Source organism: Gopherus evgoodei, chromosome 10, assembly GCF_007399415.2.
Source record: "Gopherus evgoodei ecotype Sinaloan lineage chromosome 10, rGopEvg1_v1.p, whole genome shotgun sequence".
Classification (NCBI taxonomy): Eukaryota; Metazoa; Chordata; order Testudines; family Testudinidae; genus Gopherus; species Gopherus evgoodei.
The window spans coordinates 18155550-18175206 of NC_044331.1; the positions used below are offsets into that span (position 1 = coordinate 18155550).

The 19657-nt window shown below is 41.2% G+C and overlaps 1 protein-coding gene across 3 annotated transcripts in view; it reads right to left on the bottom strand.

Annotated features, from left to right (window-relative positions):
• Nucleotides 1-19657, bottom strand: part of ADAMTSL3 (ADAMTS like 3) — a 292061-nt gene that overhangs the window by 88382 nt on the left and 184022 nt on the right. For all 3 annotated transcript variants that reach the window (XM_030578650.1, XM_030578651.1, XM_030578649.1), the window contains exons 8-9: nucleotides 16798-16872; nucleotides 1043-1200 (exon numbers count right to left, since the gene is read on the bottom strand). In XM_030578650.1, coding sequence (XP_030434510.1) covers nucleotides 1043-1200; nucleotides 16798-16872 — 233 coding nt within the window. The remainder of the gene's footprint in view (nucleotides 1-1042; nucleotides 1201-16797; nucleotides 16873-19657) is intronic.

Consider the following 19657-nt stretch of genomic DNA (forward strand, 5'->3'; position numbering starts at 1 on the left):
TGTTCTTTACACTTAGTTCCTGTAGGAAAAACCTCACTCCTAAAAATGTAGTTCTTAATCTCCTGATTTGCACCTACCTGAACTTGTAAATCTGATGATCCTGGGACTCTTCAGACACAAAATTCAGTCTCTTAAGAGAATAAGGCTAGGATTGTTTCATATTATTTTGGGGAGGGGAAACTCTCCTATCCTGAGGTTTCTTTATTAACTTGAAACTCGTATCAGGATCACTGGAGGTTTTGTTAAAGGTAACAAACCTTTCCAGGGCTGTAACATGGCTTTGAAATGAAATCATGTGAATTTCACCAGTTTCCAGTGAATTTCACTTTGATAATTTGAGTTTATTCAAACTTCTAAATTTAAAACAAAAACTAAGATGTGTGCTCCCTGATACCTCCCTTCTCTTCCCTTCCCTTAGGAGATAAGCAGGTCCTAGAAAGCTAAAAAGATTAGAGCCAACTAGCCTGCCTCTTCCAGTTCATCTCAGCCTTGCCTTTCAATCCTCCTTTTAATACACATGTATCTACTTTTAAGATAGAGCACTAAATTCACCATCAGAGGGAATGCCAGAAAAAGTGTTTACGGCAGCTTATGCCATTGTAAATAACGGTAGAAATGGACATGGTTCCTATAATGACTGGACGAAATTGGTTGCATCTTTCCTTGTGTGAAAACTGTGTAAAATCCTTCACAATTCTCAGTGGCTTATTCAAAGCTGATAAGGTTCTGACTCTGTAATCAAATCAGGTTTGTGCACACAGACTGCTGCATTTATGCAGACCTCCACTGAAGTCAATGGAAATGAGTACAGGAGTGTGCCCATGAGGATCTGACTGACATATCAAGGCCATAGTTCAGTGCTATATGCAGTGGTGCATTAGAACATACACATAAAGAACAAGGGAATATATAAATTGCCTTGTAATTATGGCACAGTTTCACACTTAAGTATAACATGTTCACTCTCCTTTACTTTACATTCCAATGTACTTCAGATATACTGGCAGACCCAGCTTTCAGCATGCCTAAACACATATCCTACCTTGATCATGAAATCTGCTCCCAGAGGTCCTTGAATCTTTATAGTTTCTCTATCCGAACTCTTCTGAAATTCAACAGTTGTGTTTTCTACGACAAATATTCCAGGGACATTAAAGCTGTGTTCTCCCTGGTCTCCCTGCAGTGTCTTTGACTCAATAACTAACAAAGAAAACATATAATTTAATTAGGTCAAACAGAGTATATTTTTTATTTTCAAGTAAGTCAGAAAGCAATTTGAACAAATCATGATTTGCAATAAGTAGCAGGGTTTGTGCATAGGAAAACTGCATGAGTAGAGAACACTTCAGCTTTTGTATTGTAGGATGATCTATATATTCATGAAGTAGTTCGCTCAGCATTCTTTGGACACAATAACTATCTGCCTGATCACACCATTCTTTTACATGGTATATAAAGAGAAGTACTGTTAATACCATTTAACCCAAATCAATTGCCTCAATATTATGTATCAAGCAATAGATTCAGTATGACAAACTGCAGGTGTTGATACACACATTTATTTCTTGAAGTTCCCACTATCGGTGGACAACCACCTCAATATCTTTATCCTTCCAAGCATCTGGAAGCCATAACATCAATCTGAATATTTACTATGTTAACAAAGAGTTAGGCAAGTAGGGATGTCATATTCTTGGAATAGGTGATGATGAAAACCTTTCCATTCCTATTTTGCATTCCTTAGAAACAGAGTAGACTATAATTTCCAAAAGATAGAAAAAACTTAGTATGGGATAACCTCCCACATATCGACTCCCCTATGTTGTCCGAAACTGGATGAAGAAGACATTAAGGAAGGAAAATCTCTGGGCACTCCATAACATGGCATGTGCCCAGTGCTGAAAGGCAATATTGAATGTGTGCATTGGAATGAGCGGTTGGTTACACTCTTATTGAAGGGGTGTTTTGGAGTAAGGCATGGTATACGCACAGATTTTGTACTGCATAACTATGTTGGTTATGAGAGTGATTTGTAATGAAATAGTTATACCAGAACAACCCCTAGCATCGATGCAGTTATATTAGTTTAAGGTGCCTTATATCAACAAAGTTTATTCCTCTTCCCATACAGGAATAGCTATATCAGGCCTGGTCTACACTACGCGTTTAAACCGATTTTAGCAGCGTTAAACCGATTTAACGCTGCACCTGTCCACACAACAAGGCCCTTTATATCGATATAAAGGGCTCTTTAAACCAGTTTCTATACTCCTCCCCGACGAGAGGAGTAGCGCTGAAATCGGTATTACCATATCAGATTAGGGTTAGTGTGGCCACAAATCAATGGTATTGGCCTCCGGGCGGTATCCCACAGTGCACCAATGTGACCACTCTGGACAGCAATCTGAACTCGGAGGCACTGGCCAGGTAGACAGGAAAAGTCCCATGAACTTTTGAATTTCATTTCCTGTTTGGCCAGTGTGGAGAGCTCACCATCACAGGTGACCACGCAGAGCTCATCAGCACAGGTAACAATGCAGTCTCCTGAGAATCGAAAAAGAGCTCCAGCATGGACCGCATGGGAGGTACTAGATCTGATTGCTATATGGGGAGAGGATCTGTGCTAACAGAACTCCATTCCAAAACACGAAATGAAAAAATATTTGAAAAAATTTCCAAGGCTATGATGGACAAAGGCCACACCAGGGACTCAGTGCAGTGCAGAGTGAAAGTTAAGGAACTCAGACAAGCCTACCAGAAAACCAAAGAAGCAAACGGAAGGTCCGGGGCAGGGCCGAAAACATGCCGCTTCTACGCTGAGCTGCATGCAATTCTAGGGGGTCCGCCACTACTACCCCACCCCTGTCCGTGGATTCCGAGGTGGGGTTGGTAACACTGCTCTACAGCCAAAATGCTTCTGAAATAAATGTAGTCCAACTTTACTAATTCTGGGTCACTGAGAACAAAAATGATGCTTAAAATTGTTGATTGGCTCTAGTTTTCAAGATACGCTATTGGGTCAGTATAGACGACCCTTGACTTGGGAATGGCGGAGAATAAGTGAGTTATAAAGGGAAAGGATTTCAATTTAAACCAGAAATGACTAAAATACATCTTTGACTGGATCTATGAATAAATCTATGACTGGGTTTGGACAGTACTTGCTTTTTAGGCAAAACAATGAATGATGCAATCTGAAGCTGGTATTGCGTCATACATGATATGAATTGCATCATGTTATTCTTAGAAGTCATGGATGATGCAATCATAACGAAGCTTACATCACTCTGCTGAACAAATTGCCCTATATCAGCTCTAGAAATCATACAGTGTCGTGCTCTCTTATTTGTCAGTGTTTGATTTTGCAAAGGGACACATTTCTGTTTAGCCAAAGTGAGCAGAGATGCCTCGTACTTGTGTGAACAGTGCAGATAACACTGCTATGTTTGTGGTGAAGTGACTTTTGTATCACAAAAGCGCAGTATAACCACTATGGTTAAGAAAGCCTATCACCTTTCTTTTGGCTGCAAAATTGGAGATCAGGACAAGAGGTGGGCCCCACACATATGCTGCAACACTTGTGCAACAAATCTTGGCCAGTGGTTGAACAGGAAAAGGAAATCTATGCCTTTTGCAGTGCCAATGATTTGGAGAGAGCCAACAGATCATACCAGCAATTGTTACTTCTGCATGGTGCCTCCAGTTGGGAAAGGTGTGTCAAAGAAGAAAAAGAAACTGTGGCATAATCCAAACATTCATCAGCTATACGCCCAGTACCCCACGGAGAAGGATTGCTGGTTCCTGATGCACCAGAATCATTCTCACTTGAGCCAGACGAGGAAGAGGAGGGAGGATGAAACTTCTGGTCCTGAACCATCAATGTCACAGGACCCACATTTTTCTCCATCCTCCTCCTCTGAACCACACCTCATAACACAAGGTGAACTGAATGACCTGTCAGGGATTTGGAACTACCCAAGAGTAAGGCAGAGCTGTTGGGCTCCAGACTACAGCAGTGGAATCTCCTGGCAGGCTATCAGGGCAAATGGAGCCCATCAATGCTTGCAGACTATTGCTGGACAGTGACAAGAGATGCTCCATTTCATGAATACAAGAGACAAGCAAGAAGCGCCGAGTAGACACTGAATAGGACTAAACTATGTACATAATAGTTTTTTGCCTTTGTTTCATAATAAATTTTATTTATAGAACCCTTTTGCTGATTTTTAAAGTGTTACATAAACAGGACAGGTGAAATATTATCGTGTAAAGCAACCAGAAACAAATGAAAAGACCTAGGTTTACAATTTATGATTAAAACTCTACTATTTACACAATATACATAGACATAAAATGTAAAAACTTAAATATCTTAGAAATAGTAGCCAATCAGTTGTTTTAATTGTCATATCTGAATTCAGCACATCAAAATACATAATAAATAGCACATTTTATCTCTGAAGCAGACGACGTCTCAAAAATTGTAGACCAGTTTAATCTCAGCCATGCCTGAGCATTCTGTGGATGGGGAAGATGAGGAGGAGGAAGAGGAGGACGAGCTTGCAGACAGCACACAGCACTCCATTCTCCTCAACAGCCAGGAGCTTTTTCTCACCCAGACGGAATTACCCTCCCAGCCCTCCCAAGCCAGTAGCCCAGACAATGAAGCCATGGAAGTGACCTCTGGTGAGTGTACCATTATAAATATAAACATGGTTTAAAACAAGCATTTTTTAATGATTGATTTGCCCTGAGGACTTGGGATGCATTCGCGGCCAGTACAGTTATTGGAAAAGTTTGTTAACGTGTCTGGGGATGGAGCGGAAATCCTCCAGGGACATCTCCATGAAGCTCTCCTGGAGGTTCTCCAAAAGCCTTTGCAGAAGGTTTCTGGGCAAGGCAGCCTTATTCCGTCCACCATGGTAGGACACTTGACCACGCCATGCATGTAGCAAGTAATCGGGTATCACTGCATGACAAAGCCTAGCTGCGTATGGTCCCGGTGATTGCTGGCATTCAGCAACATCCGTTCTTTATCTCGCTGTGTTATCCTCAGGAGAATGATATCGTCATGGTAACCTGGTTGAAATTCAGGAATTAATTAAGGGGACAGAGATGGCCATTCCTACTGCGCTGTTTGCCTGTTGCTTAAAAGAAATCCTTCCTTGCAGGTAGCCAAGCAGGAGGAGGGGATGGGGGGTAATGGCACTGAGCTTTTTCACGTTTGGCTAGCAGGGATCTTCCCTGCTACCAGCCACGTGGTGGGGGGGGGAGGAAGGTGGGGTGATTAGCAGTGATCTTCCATGATACCAGCCACGCAGTGGGGTGAGGGGTAAAGTGATCATCCCAGAGAATTGGGAGAGTGGTTTCTGCTGCTGCATGTTAACAGGAAAGAAGCAGCACTGAACGGGCTTTGCTTGGTATTTGGGAAAGGAGGGCACTGTGTATATGAAGGCTGCAGAAGCCAAAAGACAATGGCTTACCATGGCCACATGCAAGCTGAATTCTGCTGCCTGGACCTGCGTCTGTGAGATCTGTAACATCAGAGCCGCAGGCACTCAATATTAAGATGCAAAATGCGACCTTGTAGTGAAATCACACGTGCTATGTAAGGTGAATAGTGTTGTTCACTGTGAAAGAGTATAACCATTGTTCTGTAAAATGTATCTTTTTAAATGCTTCTCTCCCTTTTTTACCTCCCTCATGCAGCTGCAAATTTTTCAAGCCTCCCTACTCCATCCCGAAGGCTATCTCAGATAAGGTGGAGGAAAAAAAAGACGCGAGATGAAATGTTCTCGGAAATCATGGAAGTAACCCGCAATGAAAAAGCTCATCTGAATGAGTGGAAGGATATGGTATCAAGTTACAGGAAAGATGCCAGTGAACGTGAGGACAGGAGGGACAAACGTGATGAGAGGTGGCGCCAAGAAGATCAGAGGTGTAGGCAGGAAGATATGCGGTGATGGGATGCAACGCTGGGGCTGCTGCGTGATCAAACTGACATCCTCCGACGTCTGGTGGAGCTTCAGGAACAGCAGCAGGGTCACAGAGTGCTGATGCAGCCCCTGTGTAACCACCCTCACCACTCACCATGTTCCATGTCTTCCTCACCCAGGTGTGTAAGAATGCATGGGGGAAGGCTTCATGCACCCACCCACTCCACCCCCGTGGACAACCCAACCAAAAGGCTATCATTACTTTGAAATATTTTTAGTGGCCTTTTCCTTCCTCCTATCCTCCTCCCAAACCCCACCCGGGATCCTTGTCAGTTCTCTCCCTCTTTATAATGACTTTTTAATAAAGCTACATGATTTTAAAACGATAGTGTCTTTATTTCCTTAAGCAAGCTGTAATCGAAAGGGGAGGGTGGTGCTTACAGGGAATGAGTCGTCGGGGGGGGATTATCAAGGGGAAAAAAACACATCAGTCACACCATACCCTGGCCCGTGATGAAACTCGTTTTCAAAGCTTCTCTGATGCACACCACTTCCTGGTGTGCTCTTCTAATCGCCCTGGTGTCTGGCTGCGCGTAATCAGTGGCCAGGTGATTTGCCTCAGCCTCCCTCCCCACCATAAAGGTCTCCCCCTTACTCCCACAGAGATTGTGGAGCACACAGCAAGCAGCAATAACAATGGGGGACATTGATTTGACTGAGGTCTGAGTGAGTCAGTAATGTGCGCCAGCGCGCCTTTAAATGGCAAATGCACATTCTACCACCATTCTGCACTTGCTCAGCCTGTAGTTGAACAGCTCCTGACTACTGTCCAGGCTGCCTGTGTATGGCTTCATGAGCCATGGCATCAAGGAATAGGCTGGGTCACCTATGGTAACTACAGGCATTTCAACATCCCCAACTGTTATTTCTGGTCTGGAAGTAATTCCCTTGCTGCAGCAGCATTTAACAGAGTAGTGTTCCTGAAGACGTGAGCGTCATGAACCCTTCCTGGCCATTCCACATGGATGTTGGTGAAACGTCCATTGTGATTCACCATGCTTGCAGCACCATGGAAAAGTACCCCCTTGCGGTTTATGTACTGGGTGCCCTGGTGCTCCAGTGACCAAGACAGGGATTAGGGTTCCATCTATTGCCCCCCTACAGTTAGGAAATCCCATTGCAGCAAAGCCATCCACTATGACCTGCATGCTTCCAGAGTCACAACCTTTCGTAGCAGCAGCTTAATGATTGCTTTGGCTACTTGCATCGCAGCAGCCCCCACAGTAGATTTTCCCACTCCAAATTGATTCCCGACTGACCGGTAGCTGTCTGGTGTTGCAAGCTTCCAGAGGGCTATACCACTCACTTCTCAACTGTGAGGGCTGCTCTCATCTTGGTATTCTGGCGTTTCAGGGCAGGGGAAAGCAAGTCACAAAGTTCATGAAAGTCCCCCCCTTACTCATGCGAAAGTTTCGCAGCCACTGCAAATCGTACCAAACCTGCAAAACTATGTGGTCCCACCAGTCTGTGCTTGTTTCCTGGTCCCAAAATCAGCGTTCAATGGCTAGAACCCTGTCCCATTACCAGTAGGATCTCCAAAGCGCAGGGGCCCGCGGTTTTTGAGAGAATTCTTTGTCCATGTCCTCATCACTCTCGTCGCCGCGCTGCCGTAGCCACCATCGTCCTCACCTGGCTTTGCAGGTCCTGGTTCAGCATAGACTGCACGAGAATGCACGAGGTGTTTACAACATCCACGATTGCAGTCTTGATCTGAGCAGGTCCATGCTTGCTGTGCTATGCTGTTGCACAGGTTCAGCCAGGAAAAAAGTCGCGAAACAGTTGTCTGCTGCTTTCACAGAAGGAGGGGTGAGGCTGTACCCAGAACCACCCACGACAATGTTTTTTGCCCCATCAGGCACTGGGATCTCAACTCAGAATTCCAAGGGGCGGGGGAGACTGCGGGAACTATGGGATAGCTACGGGATAGCTACCCACAGTGCCAAGCTCTGGAAATCGATGCTAGCTCGGTACATGGACACACCCGCCGAATTAATGTGCTTAGTGTGGCCGCGTGCACTCGACTTTACACAATCTGTTTTACAAAACCAGTTTATGTAAAATCAGAATAATCCCGTAGTGTAGACATACCCTCAGTATAAGAACATTTATACCTTTATAACTATGTCCACACATGGGGAAGCTGTACTGCCTCAGATATAATATTACTGTTAAAGCAGTACAACTCTTGTGTGTAGACAAGCCCCAAGAGATCAGACTGGAGGAATTAAGGGATCTCGGTCATTTCTCCCTACTATCTTCTTTAAAATGACTTTGGATTAATCATCACTCATTTTTCTCTGTCCAAAGTGCCAACTTCTATCCTCCACTCCCAACATTTTAAAGCAGTGTTTCCCAAACTTGGGATGCTACTTGTGCAGGGAAAGCCCCTGGCAAGGCCATGTATGTCCCTTGGCCTGCACTGTTTCCAGCAGCTCCCATTGGCCTGGAGCAGCAAACCGCAGCCACTGGGAGCCACGATCAGCCAAACCTGCGGATGTGGCAGATAAATAAACCAGCCTGGCCCAAGAGGGGCTTTCCCTACACAAGTGACATCCCAAGTTTGGGAAACGCTGTTTTAAAGAATAAAGCAATTATTTTGCAACATAGAAATTTGTGTTTTTTCAAGAAATATGCATAGGACAATTAATGTTTGTAAACCACATTTTTGTCTCATTTGTATATTTGATGGAGTGCCTGTTTCCTTTCTTTAGTGACCTAAGTTTACTGGTGAAAGTAGGCCTTTAACCAGGCTAGAAGGGTCCTGTCCAAAAGCGGTCTTTTAAGTCCAGTTATGACAGACTAAAAGAAGTAGTTATAGGAAAGGGCAAATTGCTGGACAACAAATGTTTAAGAAGAAAAGAAAAGGCAATTGTTTAATGATGAGTAACTGAAATTTATATAATTCTCTCCTGAGCACTCATGAGTTTGTTTATCAACCAACTGAATAATTAAGAGTATCCACAGCAAAGGGAGTATGGATCAGTGTAGCTGAGGAACTGGCTTTATAATCTCTGACACTGTATGGATTCTGTAAAGTGTCTCCCATAATGCCTTTTGAAGGTGCTACTAGAAGCCCAAGATAGAGTCTTACAAAATATCTAGGAAGAAGGCATTTGCAAGAGTCAACTGAGAAATCTGGATAAGGTACAATGGGCCAAATTCATCACTGTCCACTGAAAGCGTGGGAGTTAGAACAGGGAAGAATTTGGCTCACTACATCTAGGCAATACTGGTTATTAGTTATTGAACTGCCCAGGTCACAGGCTGACTATATGCAGCTATTAAAAGTAAAATAAAAATAGTTTCTTAAGGGATATAATTAATTTGTTAGATCTCTTTAAAAAAGAATTGACATCATTTAAATAGCATTTTGAGTCATTCTAAGTCTTAATGAGATAATAGAATCTGCCCTTTTGGGGACTTGATGGACATGCAAACAAAGCTTCAAGACTTACTTTGAAATAGACATTAAAGGGGTTAGCAGATACGCTTTATACGATAAAAATCAACTCTTTAAAATAATACTTTAAAAGGCCTCTTGGTGATGAGAGCCTATACCCCTCAAGAAGAGATGTAGTTTATATGACTCAGTAAATACACTAACCCTTCCCAATCTGGAGCCTTGGCTTAAAATCCTGAATAAATCCCAAGAGGAAATGAGTGTGGAGAAATTAATCTACTCCTTAATTTACCTAGTTAAAATAAACCCTATGATTCATAGCCATTTTCAGATTGTTTTAGAATGACCTGGAAAGCAGTGGTGTCTAGGTTAGGAATGAAGTACATAGACAGAACTGTGTAAGGAGGTTTTTTTAAATCAGAGACTGCCTATGGCATTACTGATTCACACAAATCCCCACAAGTCATACAAAAATGGCAAAAAAAAAAAAAAAAAAAAAAGCGATCGGATAATAAAAAGGAGACTTTACAAAATACATACCTATGTTCAAGAGGGATTAAAGGCAACTTGTTAAGGCATTTTAAAATATTACCAGATCCAAGCATTTTGGTTTAAGTTTTCTTCAGTATGGATATAGATAGGGTCTGGATCCTGCTCCCATTGAAATGGTTTGAGTTTTGCCATTTACTTCAAAAGTAGCAGGAGCAGGCCCTTAATTCCTAATCCCATTACTGAAATAAGATTCAAGGGTGTTAAATTACTCTCAGAGACTGTACAGGAGCAAGGAAAACTGAAATTATGCTAAACTTGCCTTAAAATACAGGGTTATATTAAATTAGATTTTAAAAGGTTAGTCTAAAATACTGGCAATTTTGCAGACTGTGGAATTTTGATGGCTATCTAGGCACAAGGCAGGAAAGTGTAGTCATTTGGTGTAATAAATTCTGTACTGTATCATACAAAAAAACTTTCATTACTGTACTTATTATACTCAAATTATTTAAAGTGTTACTACTTTGCTCATACTTACCCAGAGCATGTGACCCAAAACTGTCTCAGAGGAATTTCTTGCAGAAGCCAAACTTGTAAAACCAAGCTAGGAGTTGATTAATAGGCTAGCTGTAAATTTCAACTTAATTTCTGTGGCAGTGATGCTCTTGGACTGTTAACACTAGAGAATTACTTAAATCAGTGTTTCCCAACTTGGGACGCCGCTTGTGCGGGGAAAGCCCCTGGTGGGATGGGACGGTTTGTTTACCGGTACCATCCACAGGTATGGCCGATCACAGTTCCCACTGGCCACGGTTCGCTACTCCAGGCCAATGGGAGCTGCTGGAAGTGGAGGCCAGTACATCCCTCAGCCCATGCCGCTTCCAGCAGCTCCCATTGGCCAGGAGCAGCCAACTGCAGCCAGTAGGAGCCACCATCAGCTGAACCTGCGGACGCGGCGGGTAAACAAACCAGCCTGGCCCACCAGGGGCTTTCCCTACACAAGCAGTGTCCTAAGTTTGGGAAACACTGATCTAGTAGATAAATAAAAGTAAGGAAAATGGCTATTGGACACTCCTTTTCATGTAAGAGATGCATTCCTGAAGCAGCCTCTGTCATTTTCTAATCTTGTTTTAGACACAAAAGTAGCTTGTTGTATCCCTAACCAAAAAAGGAGGCATACAGTTGTCACTTTAGAAGTCATTTCCTGGAACAGCTACAGATGTAAAAATGTAAAATCTGTATTAATCTAACTAGTGCCCACCAAATGCTTTCTAAAGATGGTCTTCTGCTCTTCTAATGCATAGAACAGTGAAGGATCCTATACATGCTTTGACAGACATTTCAGTATACAAAACTCCTCCAAAAAATAATTCCAGCATGGTCATGGGTTGAAATGAAGTCAACTATAATTACTTTTTTGATGGCTCTCAAGAGAATCAGAAATTAAAATGCCCCACTTTCTAAGCAATTACAACCAGGAACCGATCAGAAATAACCAGAGAGAGCAACAAATATTTTATAGTACTTGAACTCTTATTTTAGTTTCTCTCTCATGTGTTTTCCCTTCTATTATTTTTATTTGAGTATTTTTCCTATAATTTCATGAAAACAGTGTGTGTGCCAAGGTTTCAGAGATACTGGTACATTTTGAGGTTCACTTCTGCTAAGAAAAAGACAAAAAGCTACTTATGGGCAACAGTGACTTTTTATTTTTCAGAAACTGAGTACATGGCTACAACAGAGAAATTCATTAAGGGAAATTGCTGAGCACTTGCAACTCCAGATCTAGTCAATGGGAACTGCAGGTGTTTAGCATCTCTTAGAATTTGGCCCTAAAAGAGCATGAAAACAGACACCTGAGTATCAGAGAAGGGAGCAAGACACCTGAAGGTTAATCCATCCCAGGAGCTAAGCCAAATCAGTATGTTAACATTTCCAATCTCTAAGCTTTTCTTAATAAAGTAATTAAACAAAATTTACAAAAAAGGTCAAACTGAGAAGTCTGGCTAGTAACTGACAATCTGAAAATACAGTGGGTCAAATTTATCCTTGGTGCAATGCCAGCAAATGTAATTAAAGTCTACAGAGCTACATCAGGGAGGAATTCAATGTGTTTAACAATTAGTAAGATACAGCTGTGTAGAGACAGTTTGTATTTCAGGGAGAGGTCTCTGCTGATCTTAGAACCAGCTACTCATATTTTCCAAGGAAATGTGTCACCCAGTGAGATGAAGAACTGTTCCATAGCACAATAGATAACCTTTGCTGCAACATATTTTCACTCAGCCTAAGCCACTGCCTGTCATCTTAAGTGTTCCATACAGAGTAAAATCAAATAACTGACATGTAACATTATAAAGTTACTTTTGAAAATACATAGGTAAGACACTGAGGATTTTTTTTCTTTTGTGCAGGCTACTATCTAGGCATCTGGAAATATCCACAAATAACCTTCCAGGGGGCTTCAGCAAATGGTTCTCTGAAAAAAAAAATTTAGACTAACCCTGCATTTACACTCACATCTAGAGAACTGTGTGTGTGTGTGTGTGTGTGTGTGTGTGTGTGTATACACACACACACACACACACACACACACACACACACACACATAAAGTTACTACCCACACAGACCTGGACTGGGAACCCCTTATTCCTATTGGGGAACAATTACCTGCCCAAGTGCTTCCACTGATTTAAATGCAGTAAGTAACTGCTAGCTAAGAAAGGAGTCCCACAGGGAATGGTAGGAAAAGAGTTCACCACTCACCCAGAACTTAAAAGAACTCTGAGCCCTGTGCTCCTGCAGAAGTGAGAAGCTATACCTCCAGAGCATGCTCCTCAGCCCTGACTCATGGAAGCCTTTTGGGGTGGGGAATGGAGAGTTTCAACTTCACAGTGTCAGATGGGGTAGGAAACCCAGCTGGGCTCCTACAGATTCTCTCCTTGACAAACCTCTGAAGAAAGCAGACCAAGTTTATACAGGCTAAGACTGAGTAAACCTGTTTTGGTGCCTTCAGGGTTATCAACTATGCTGAGGACCCAGGGCTGTATTATCCTGTACTGTTTTCCCTCACAATGTGGAACCTCTCTTTCCAGAAGAGAATTTGTGGGGCTAGCTGTGGTTGAGGGATCCCCTGGAAAAATGGACCCCTATGCTTTCAGAGACAGGCTGCAGCCCATAGGGCTCAGCAGCACAGGAGCCAGTACTGCTCAGCAGCTCTGTAGTGGCTTGGGACATTCATGAGGAAGCCCTGTGTGGATCTCTCATCTTCTGCGTAGATATCAGGAGAATATGTTGATTAAACTGGGGGAAATCCATAGGTGATAGCTATTCCATGCCCAGTATAAGAATGTGCAGGAAATTCTACATGTTAAATTCATGCATAGATTATTCTCACATAGGAGAAAATGAGATCCTGGAATAAAAGCAGCTATTCTTTTCCAATTATAAATTGCATGCTACTTCTTTTAATACTAGCCAAGAAGAAAAACAAGTATTTGTATGTATGGCTAAATACTTAATAGCTCAACTAATGCAAGTAGCATCATCTGAAGTAGAAATTCACATAAGGGGAAAAAGATACAGCATCTTTCAGTTTCTTCTAGTTAAGCTCACTCTCCCAAAGTTCATGAACTCAGTTATCTAGCATTAGCCACTTGTAAAAATATTAGCTTCTGGTTTTCCTGTTTCTTCTGCAGGAGGATTGTTTTCAGAGGACCCTCTGTCTAACTTTTGATTCTAAAGCTTTTTAAACAACTATTAGAAAACCCATAATTTATTCTAAAACAAAACAAAACACTTTGTTTCATAAAGCTATTAGGTACAATGTGACAATGCTGTTGCCTGTTGCATTATTCACAAAACGCAGGCATTAAAAAGTGAGACTATGAGAACTGTAAGCGCCCAGGGACAGGGACTAGGGTTTCTTATGTGTCAGTAAAGAGACTAGCATAATGGAGCCTCCTCCTGATTGCTTAATAATATGTCATACATCTTAAACTGACCACAAAATACACAAAAAAGTGGACTCTTTCCAGCATGCTTAAATACTGACAAAACCAATTTTGTGGAGCACTTCTTTGTTTGGAATCTGCTACCTGCTACATGAAAGACCAAATTTTGAATCTATGAATCACCGCGACAGCTGTGCTATTCTGGGACAATGCAGATCACAGAGACCAGGATGAAAAACGTGAAAGCTGGGACATAACATTCTCTGTCAAGGAGACCCAGCTGTGGAACTATCTTCCAGAGGAGATCAGGGAAATCCAAAGTCTGAATATCTTTATGAAATGCTGCAAAGCCGCCTTCTCTGAGAAAGCCACTTACGGTGGAAAGACTATCACAATTCAAAATCCCTTTTATTCCCAAACCTCTCACAATTCTTTTCCTCTCCCCTCTCCACACAAAAATGTACCCCTAAAAGGGAGAAATGCCAGACTCTATGAAGTCCACTAGAAACATGGCTACTGCTATTGATGTTACATAGAAGGTGCTCAGATACTCCGACATGGGTGGCAATAAAACTGTGTGTGAGAGAGAGAGAGAATCTACCCCAGAACAAACCAACAAGAGAGCCTCTATCAACCAGCAAGTGTCTGGTATTTTAAATAAGTCTTCTTAAAATTCTGCCCGTGAGTATGCCAACACGCTGTCACCGAAGATAATGGAGTTGCATGAGAATAACAGAGTAGCATTTGGCTCTGTCATTAAATGACTTTTACAACATCAACACACTTTAGTCACAGGAGGGGGTCAGGCAGATTGTCCAGTAGTACATTTCCATGTGTCTCTACTGTAAAGATTTGACCACAGGGTGAGAAAAATTGTTGTTTCTGCCCAGCACTCACTTTTTTCACTTTTGTCATTTTTAAGATTATAGGTGAAATGAATCTGGAGTGCAAAATGAATGTGTCTGACTCCTCCCAGATTTGCAGAGGGATTGGTTGGGGAGAGGGTAAGAGGAGAAAAGGAGCCTCTCTTAAGCTTTCTACCCCAAGTGCACTTCTCAGCATGGGTAGACAGACAGACACAGGCTAGCTCTACTGGAGCTAGCGTGCTAAAAATAGCAACGTAGCTGGGGAACATTGGCTCCACTGGATTCATTGAAGCTGAGGCAACAATCAGCTCCCTTCTATAAGTACTAATAATTAAAACAGGCTAAAACAAAGTCAGAGAACAATAGTTCTGCTATGAACTAATCATGGCTGCTGCTTTAAATAGCTCTTGAAACATTTTTTAAAAGCAATATCATTTATGTTGATAGAAGTTTCTGTTTTGTAAACAATTAGTATGGGAGGAAGAATAGCTTATTTTATACATTCATGGAACTTTTCAAAGTTACATTCAGGGGTTACATTAATGTTCTCAGCTGCAAAATTTCAACCTAATGTCATTCAAAGTTCTTTTAAATAAAACCACGATGACATTGTCTTAGAAGAAACGTATGATATACAGAGGCAAAATATGTTTCATTCTCACCATTTACACTTCTCACAGCAATAAAAGTGCTTTTTATCATCATGATTCAGACCAATAGCCCTAAAATATTTTAATCTCACTAATAAAATATTGTTTGAAATATCAGATTAAAAAGTTTATTTCATTGTCTGTGAGGATGTTCACACTTTCCATTTAAATAATAAGTTCTATATGGAAAAACTGCTCATTGGTAAAGAAATGAATTCTAAGTAATAACCACAAATGTAACCAAGAGCCACTGGATAACATTTGGAAATAAATGTTTCACAAAGGCACCAAACTCCTGATGAAAAATGGGAACCACACACAAAGCTTTTACACATCCAGTAGCTAGAGAGGAAGTACCACACACCTGCATTAATTGTTTGGGGAACCTGCTGAGGCTGGAGGGATAGTCACAGTAGCAAGTGAGGGAGACACTCACCAAGGGACAATAGGTAGCTTCTCCTCCTGGGAGTGTCTGGCACCCACTGGCCAGCTGCAGGAGAGGGTGCTCATTGACCAGTGTTTCCCATTTCCCAGAATTAAACTCGGTGTGGGAGCCACATGGAGCCTCCTTTGGCTTTGTTCCAGCATTGGCTTTTTGCTATTTACTTAACTAGTTTTCTTTGCATCCTTTAATTTAGCTCAGACTTGGTTTTGTCATTTATTTATTTTACTGACCAGCAGGTTTAGGGATTGACTTCTGTGACGCTGCTCATACACTTAGAGTTAAGTATGTGCATAAGTGCTTTGATGAATCAAGGGCAGAATGCTCAACACCTTTAGAAGGATCAAACCTTCAAAACTCCATGGTCAGTCATTCTTTGGCCTCCATACTAAGACTGCCAAGAGAGGTACCTATTAATCCCAGTTGTAATAATGGTAGGTTTTGTAACATATCCATGGGGAACTAGACTGAGACGACATTACTCATTTCACAAAGGCTACGGAACCCATTTTGGGTCATTATCAGCCTTTTCTGGATTTGAACTGGTTACTTGGGGTTGAAGTCCGATTTCCAGTTTCTCTCTCTCTCAAAGATCTGTAAATAGTGCTCATCACTGGTATATATATACATGTTGTTGATCTAAAGCCCATTCAGTCCTCCACTGAACATAGTTCTGATGCAAGTTTTTCCAAGTCTCGTGAACAATGTACTTTATTTTAGATACTCTAAAAAAAAATTCTTGTACAGTTCAGCATTATAAAGAAACCATAACTACACATATATTCATACCATTGTGATTTTTAAACTGACTTCTTTGAAAACAAGCCAAAATCAATGTAATATTAATGTACTGTACGAACAGTTTGGGTTGAAAATTAAAAACGGAAAGAGGAATCAAGGCTTTGATCTTGCCAAAACACTTAAAGTTTGGATGCACTCAGATAAAAGGTTCTGGTTTTATTCTGTCTAGTAATAATATATAAAAAACTGTTCATACCAAGGTGTGCTGGTCCTTTCAGTGTAAGTCTCACACTGCGGCTCCCATGAGGTATAGCAATCACAATTTCTTCCCCTAGGAAAATTAAGAAACTGTTTTAAAAATGATCTTGCACCAGGGAATTATCACATCACGTAACTAGACTGAAAAGTGTCAAATGTGTCTCAAAAAATATTTAACAGGTTCCATAATTTTTCTGTTAAAATAATATGTTATTTTATTAAGTATAATACAGCAAGTCTGTTTGCTAAGCTATGCAGCTATTAAGACCTACATGTGGACGTGTAAATCTTTCCTGCTATTGGTAAATTATTTTCTATTAATAAAAATAACTAAAATGTTAGTAGCACATTAGGTGCATATTTATACTTTGTTGTCCTAGTTTTATTTCCTAATCACTGGACAGACTTAGCAAATCCCTTAACTAGTGTTTCCCCTTGCAAGCCCCCCATACCCCCAGCTGTTCAGTTTCATTTTGCCCACACCTCATTTCCTAGAGCAGGTCACAATTTTAATAAGTGGCAGGATTTACAGGAAATAAATCATCTACATAACACTAACCCTTAACCAATTACAGACCAGTTAAAAGCAAATTATAACAAAGTCTGCTTGTAACTTACAATATAAGATTATTCCTTCCAGGAACAGTCCCAAGTTAAAACTATAAACCAAACCAGCATGAAAGAGGACAATCCAACCGAAAAAAAAAAAAAAAAAAAAAAGCTTTTGCTTGCCTGAAATATCGCTTAACAATAATCATACTTAACATATATATTTTTAATCTGCAATGAATCCTGTGGCACCTTATAGACTAACAGACGTTTTGGAGCATGAGCTTTCGTGGGTGAATACTCACTTTGTCGGATGCATGTATAGTCTATAAAATGCCACAGGATTCTTTGCTGCTTTTACAGATCCAGACTAACACGGTTATCCCTCTGATATTTTTAATCTGTAGATCTCAGAGTGCTTTACAAAGATGGGTGGGTATTACTGCCTCCATTTTATAGATGGGAAACCTGAGACTTAGCCAAGGTCCGATGGCAAATCAATGGAGAAGCTAACAGACCCTGGGGTCTAATGATTCTGGATACTGGGCCTCTCCACTCCATCACGTGTCACGCCCTTGGAAGGGGGCAGAGTCAGTGTGCAAAAGAGATCAGCATTGTCCTGAGTTCTAAATCCCCGTAGGTTCTGGAGGGGAAGGGGTTGATTGCACAGAGACCTGAGAGCCCCTTAACCTTGCCCCTTCCCACATCCATCATGTTCCGACCCAAACGTCATAAAGCTGCAAACCCAATTCTGCACATATCTACACAGAAACATTTTCTGCAGGCATATTCCATACAGGTTAATCTGTCCTTTAAATTATCTAACAGCAACACCCAAGTGCTATTAGGTTGCCTCGAAGTAGGTTACTACATCAGAGTCCATAAAGAAATGTAGAGAGAGATGGAAGATAAGATTAATCCTACTTTCATTTAATTCAATAGGAAGTTTGCCATTTGATTCAATGTAAACATCATCAGGCCCTCAGAAAGTTAAAAATAATGTAACGGAGGCTAAAGGAATGGTGAACATCTGATAAGGCTTGCTAGCCCAGTGCCTTGAGAGACCCAAAAATACAAAAACAAAAAATATAAAACTTTTCTTTTTCTCACTGGCAGTGCAAAAGAAGAACAAGTGCTGCAAAGTAATCAAAAAACTATAAACATAATGTAGGATAAACACATTTTACATTTCTCCTAGCAAACTGCCCTGGTATTGCCAAATACCCATAGGAACAGCAAAGTCTCATATTCAATCACGTGATTCTGTAGATAAGTCTATCCTTATGCTATATGTTTGCTGTGGTGGATTTCACTGTAGTGGGTTCAAGAAAATAACAGTAACCTATTACTGAAGTTTAGCGATACATTGCTTCAGAAATACTCATGCAGTATTTTGAGAATATTTGGGTTATAATTTTAACTAAAATAGTTGAAGAATTCTTTATTTCCATGTGAAAAAAGGCCTTTTTACAGTAGATGCTAAATTATCAGCTTCTGGTTACCTCTCCTTAGCATAAGTATAAAATGCTGCCAAATGTTCAGGATACTTCAAACAAACACTGCAATTATTTTCTTCTGAAATAATCACCTTCTTACATTACAGTTTTTATATTTCCAACCTCTAGGAAAGTTATTTAAATATAACCATTTATTTTGGACATAATGAAATGTGATTCTTACTAATTTCATATATAAGTATTCCATCAGTGTGCAAAATACTAAGTCAGAACCATAATATAGCTGAGGAGACCTGGAAAACACATTAACTACTCAGCCACTTAATATCTCTTTGCTTCTTGGTTTTTCATCAGCTGAATTGCAGTCAATAGACAAAAAGTAATGAATGACTATATCCTTATGTACAATGAAATAACTGCTGAATTCGGGACTAGTCATTACGATGATACAAATAATAAACAAACAATAATATGTGCTCTCCAGCATTAGAGTCAAGACAGGTTTCCAGGGGTCTGTCTGACCTCACTTAATCAATGACTCTACCTCTCTTTGTAAGCCAAACAGACCCTGGCCAGGGCACACTAAGCCTCTAAGAAGAGTTTGATCCTGGAGAGCATTGAGCACCCTGAGCCATTGGTTTCAGTGAGACTTTGGGCCCGATCTGTGAAGTGCCCAAAGTGGCAAATTTGTAGGGTTGTGTGATAGGGGTGACTGTAACTCTGGTCTGTAACATATGGGGCTCAAAAGAGGGCCCGGGGACCCTAGAAAGGAGGATACCTGGTTAGTCAGAGACCTAGCAAATCACAGCCTGAGGGAACCAGGAAGGGGTAGGTGAGAGGTGTTTGCAACCC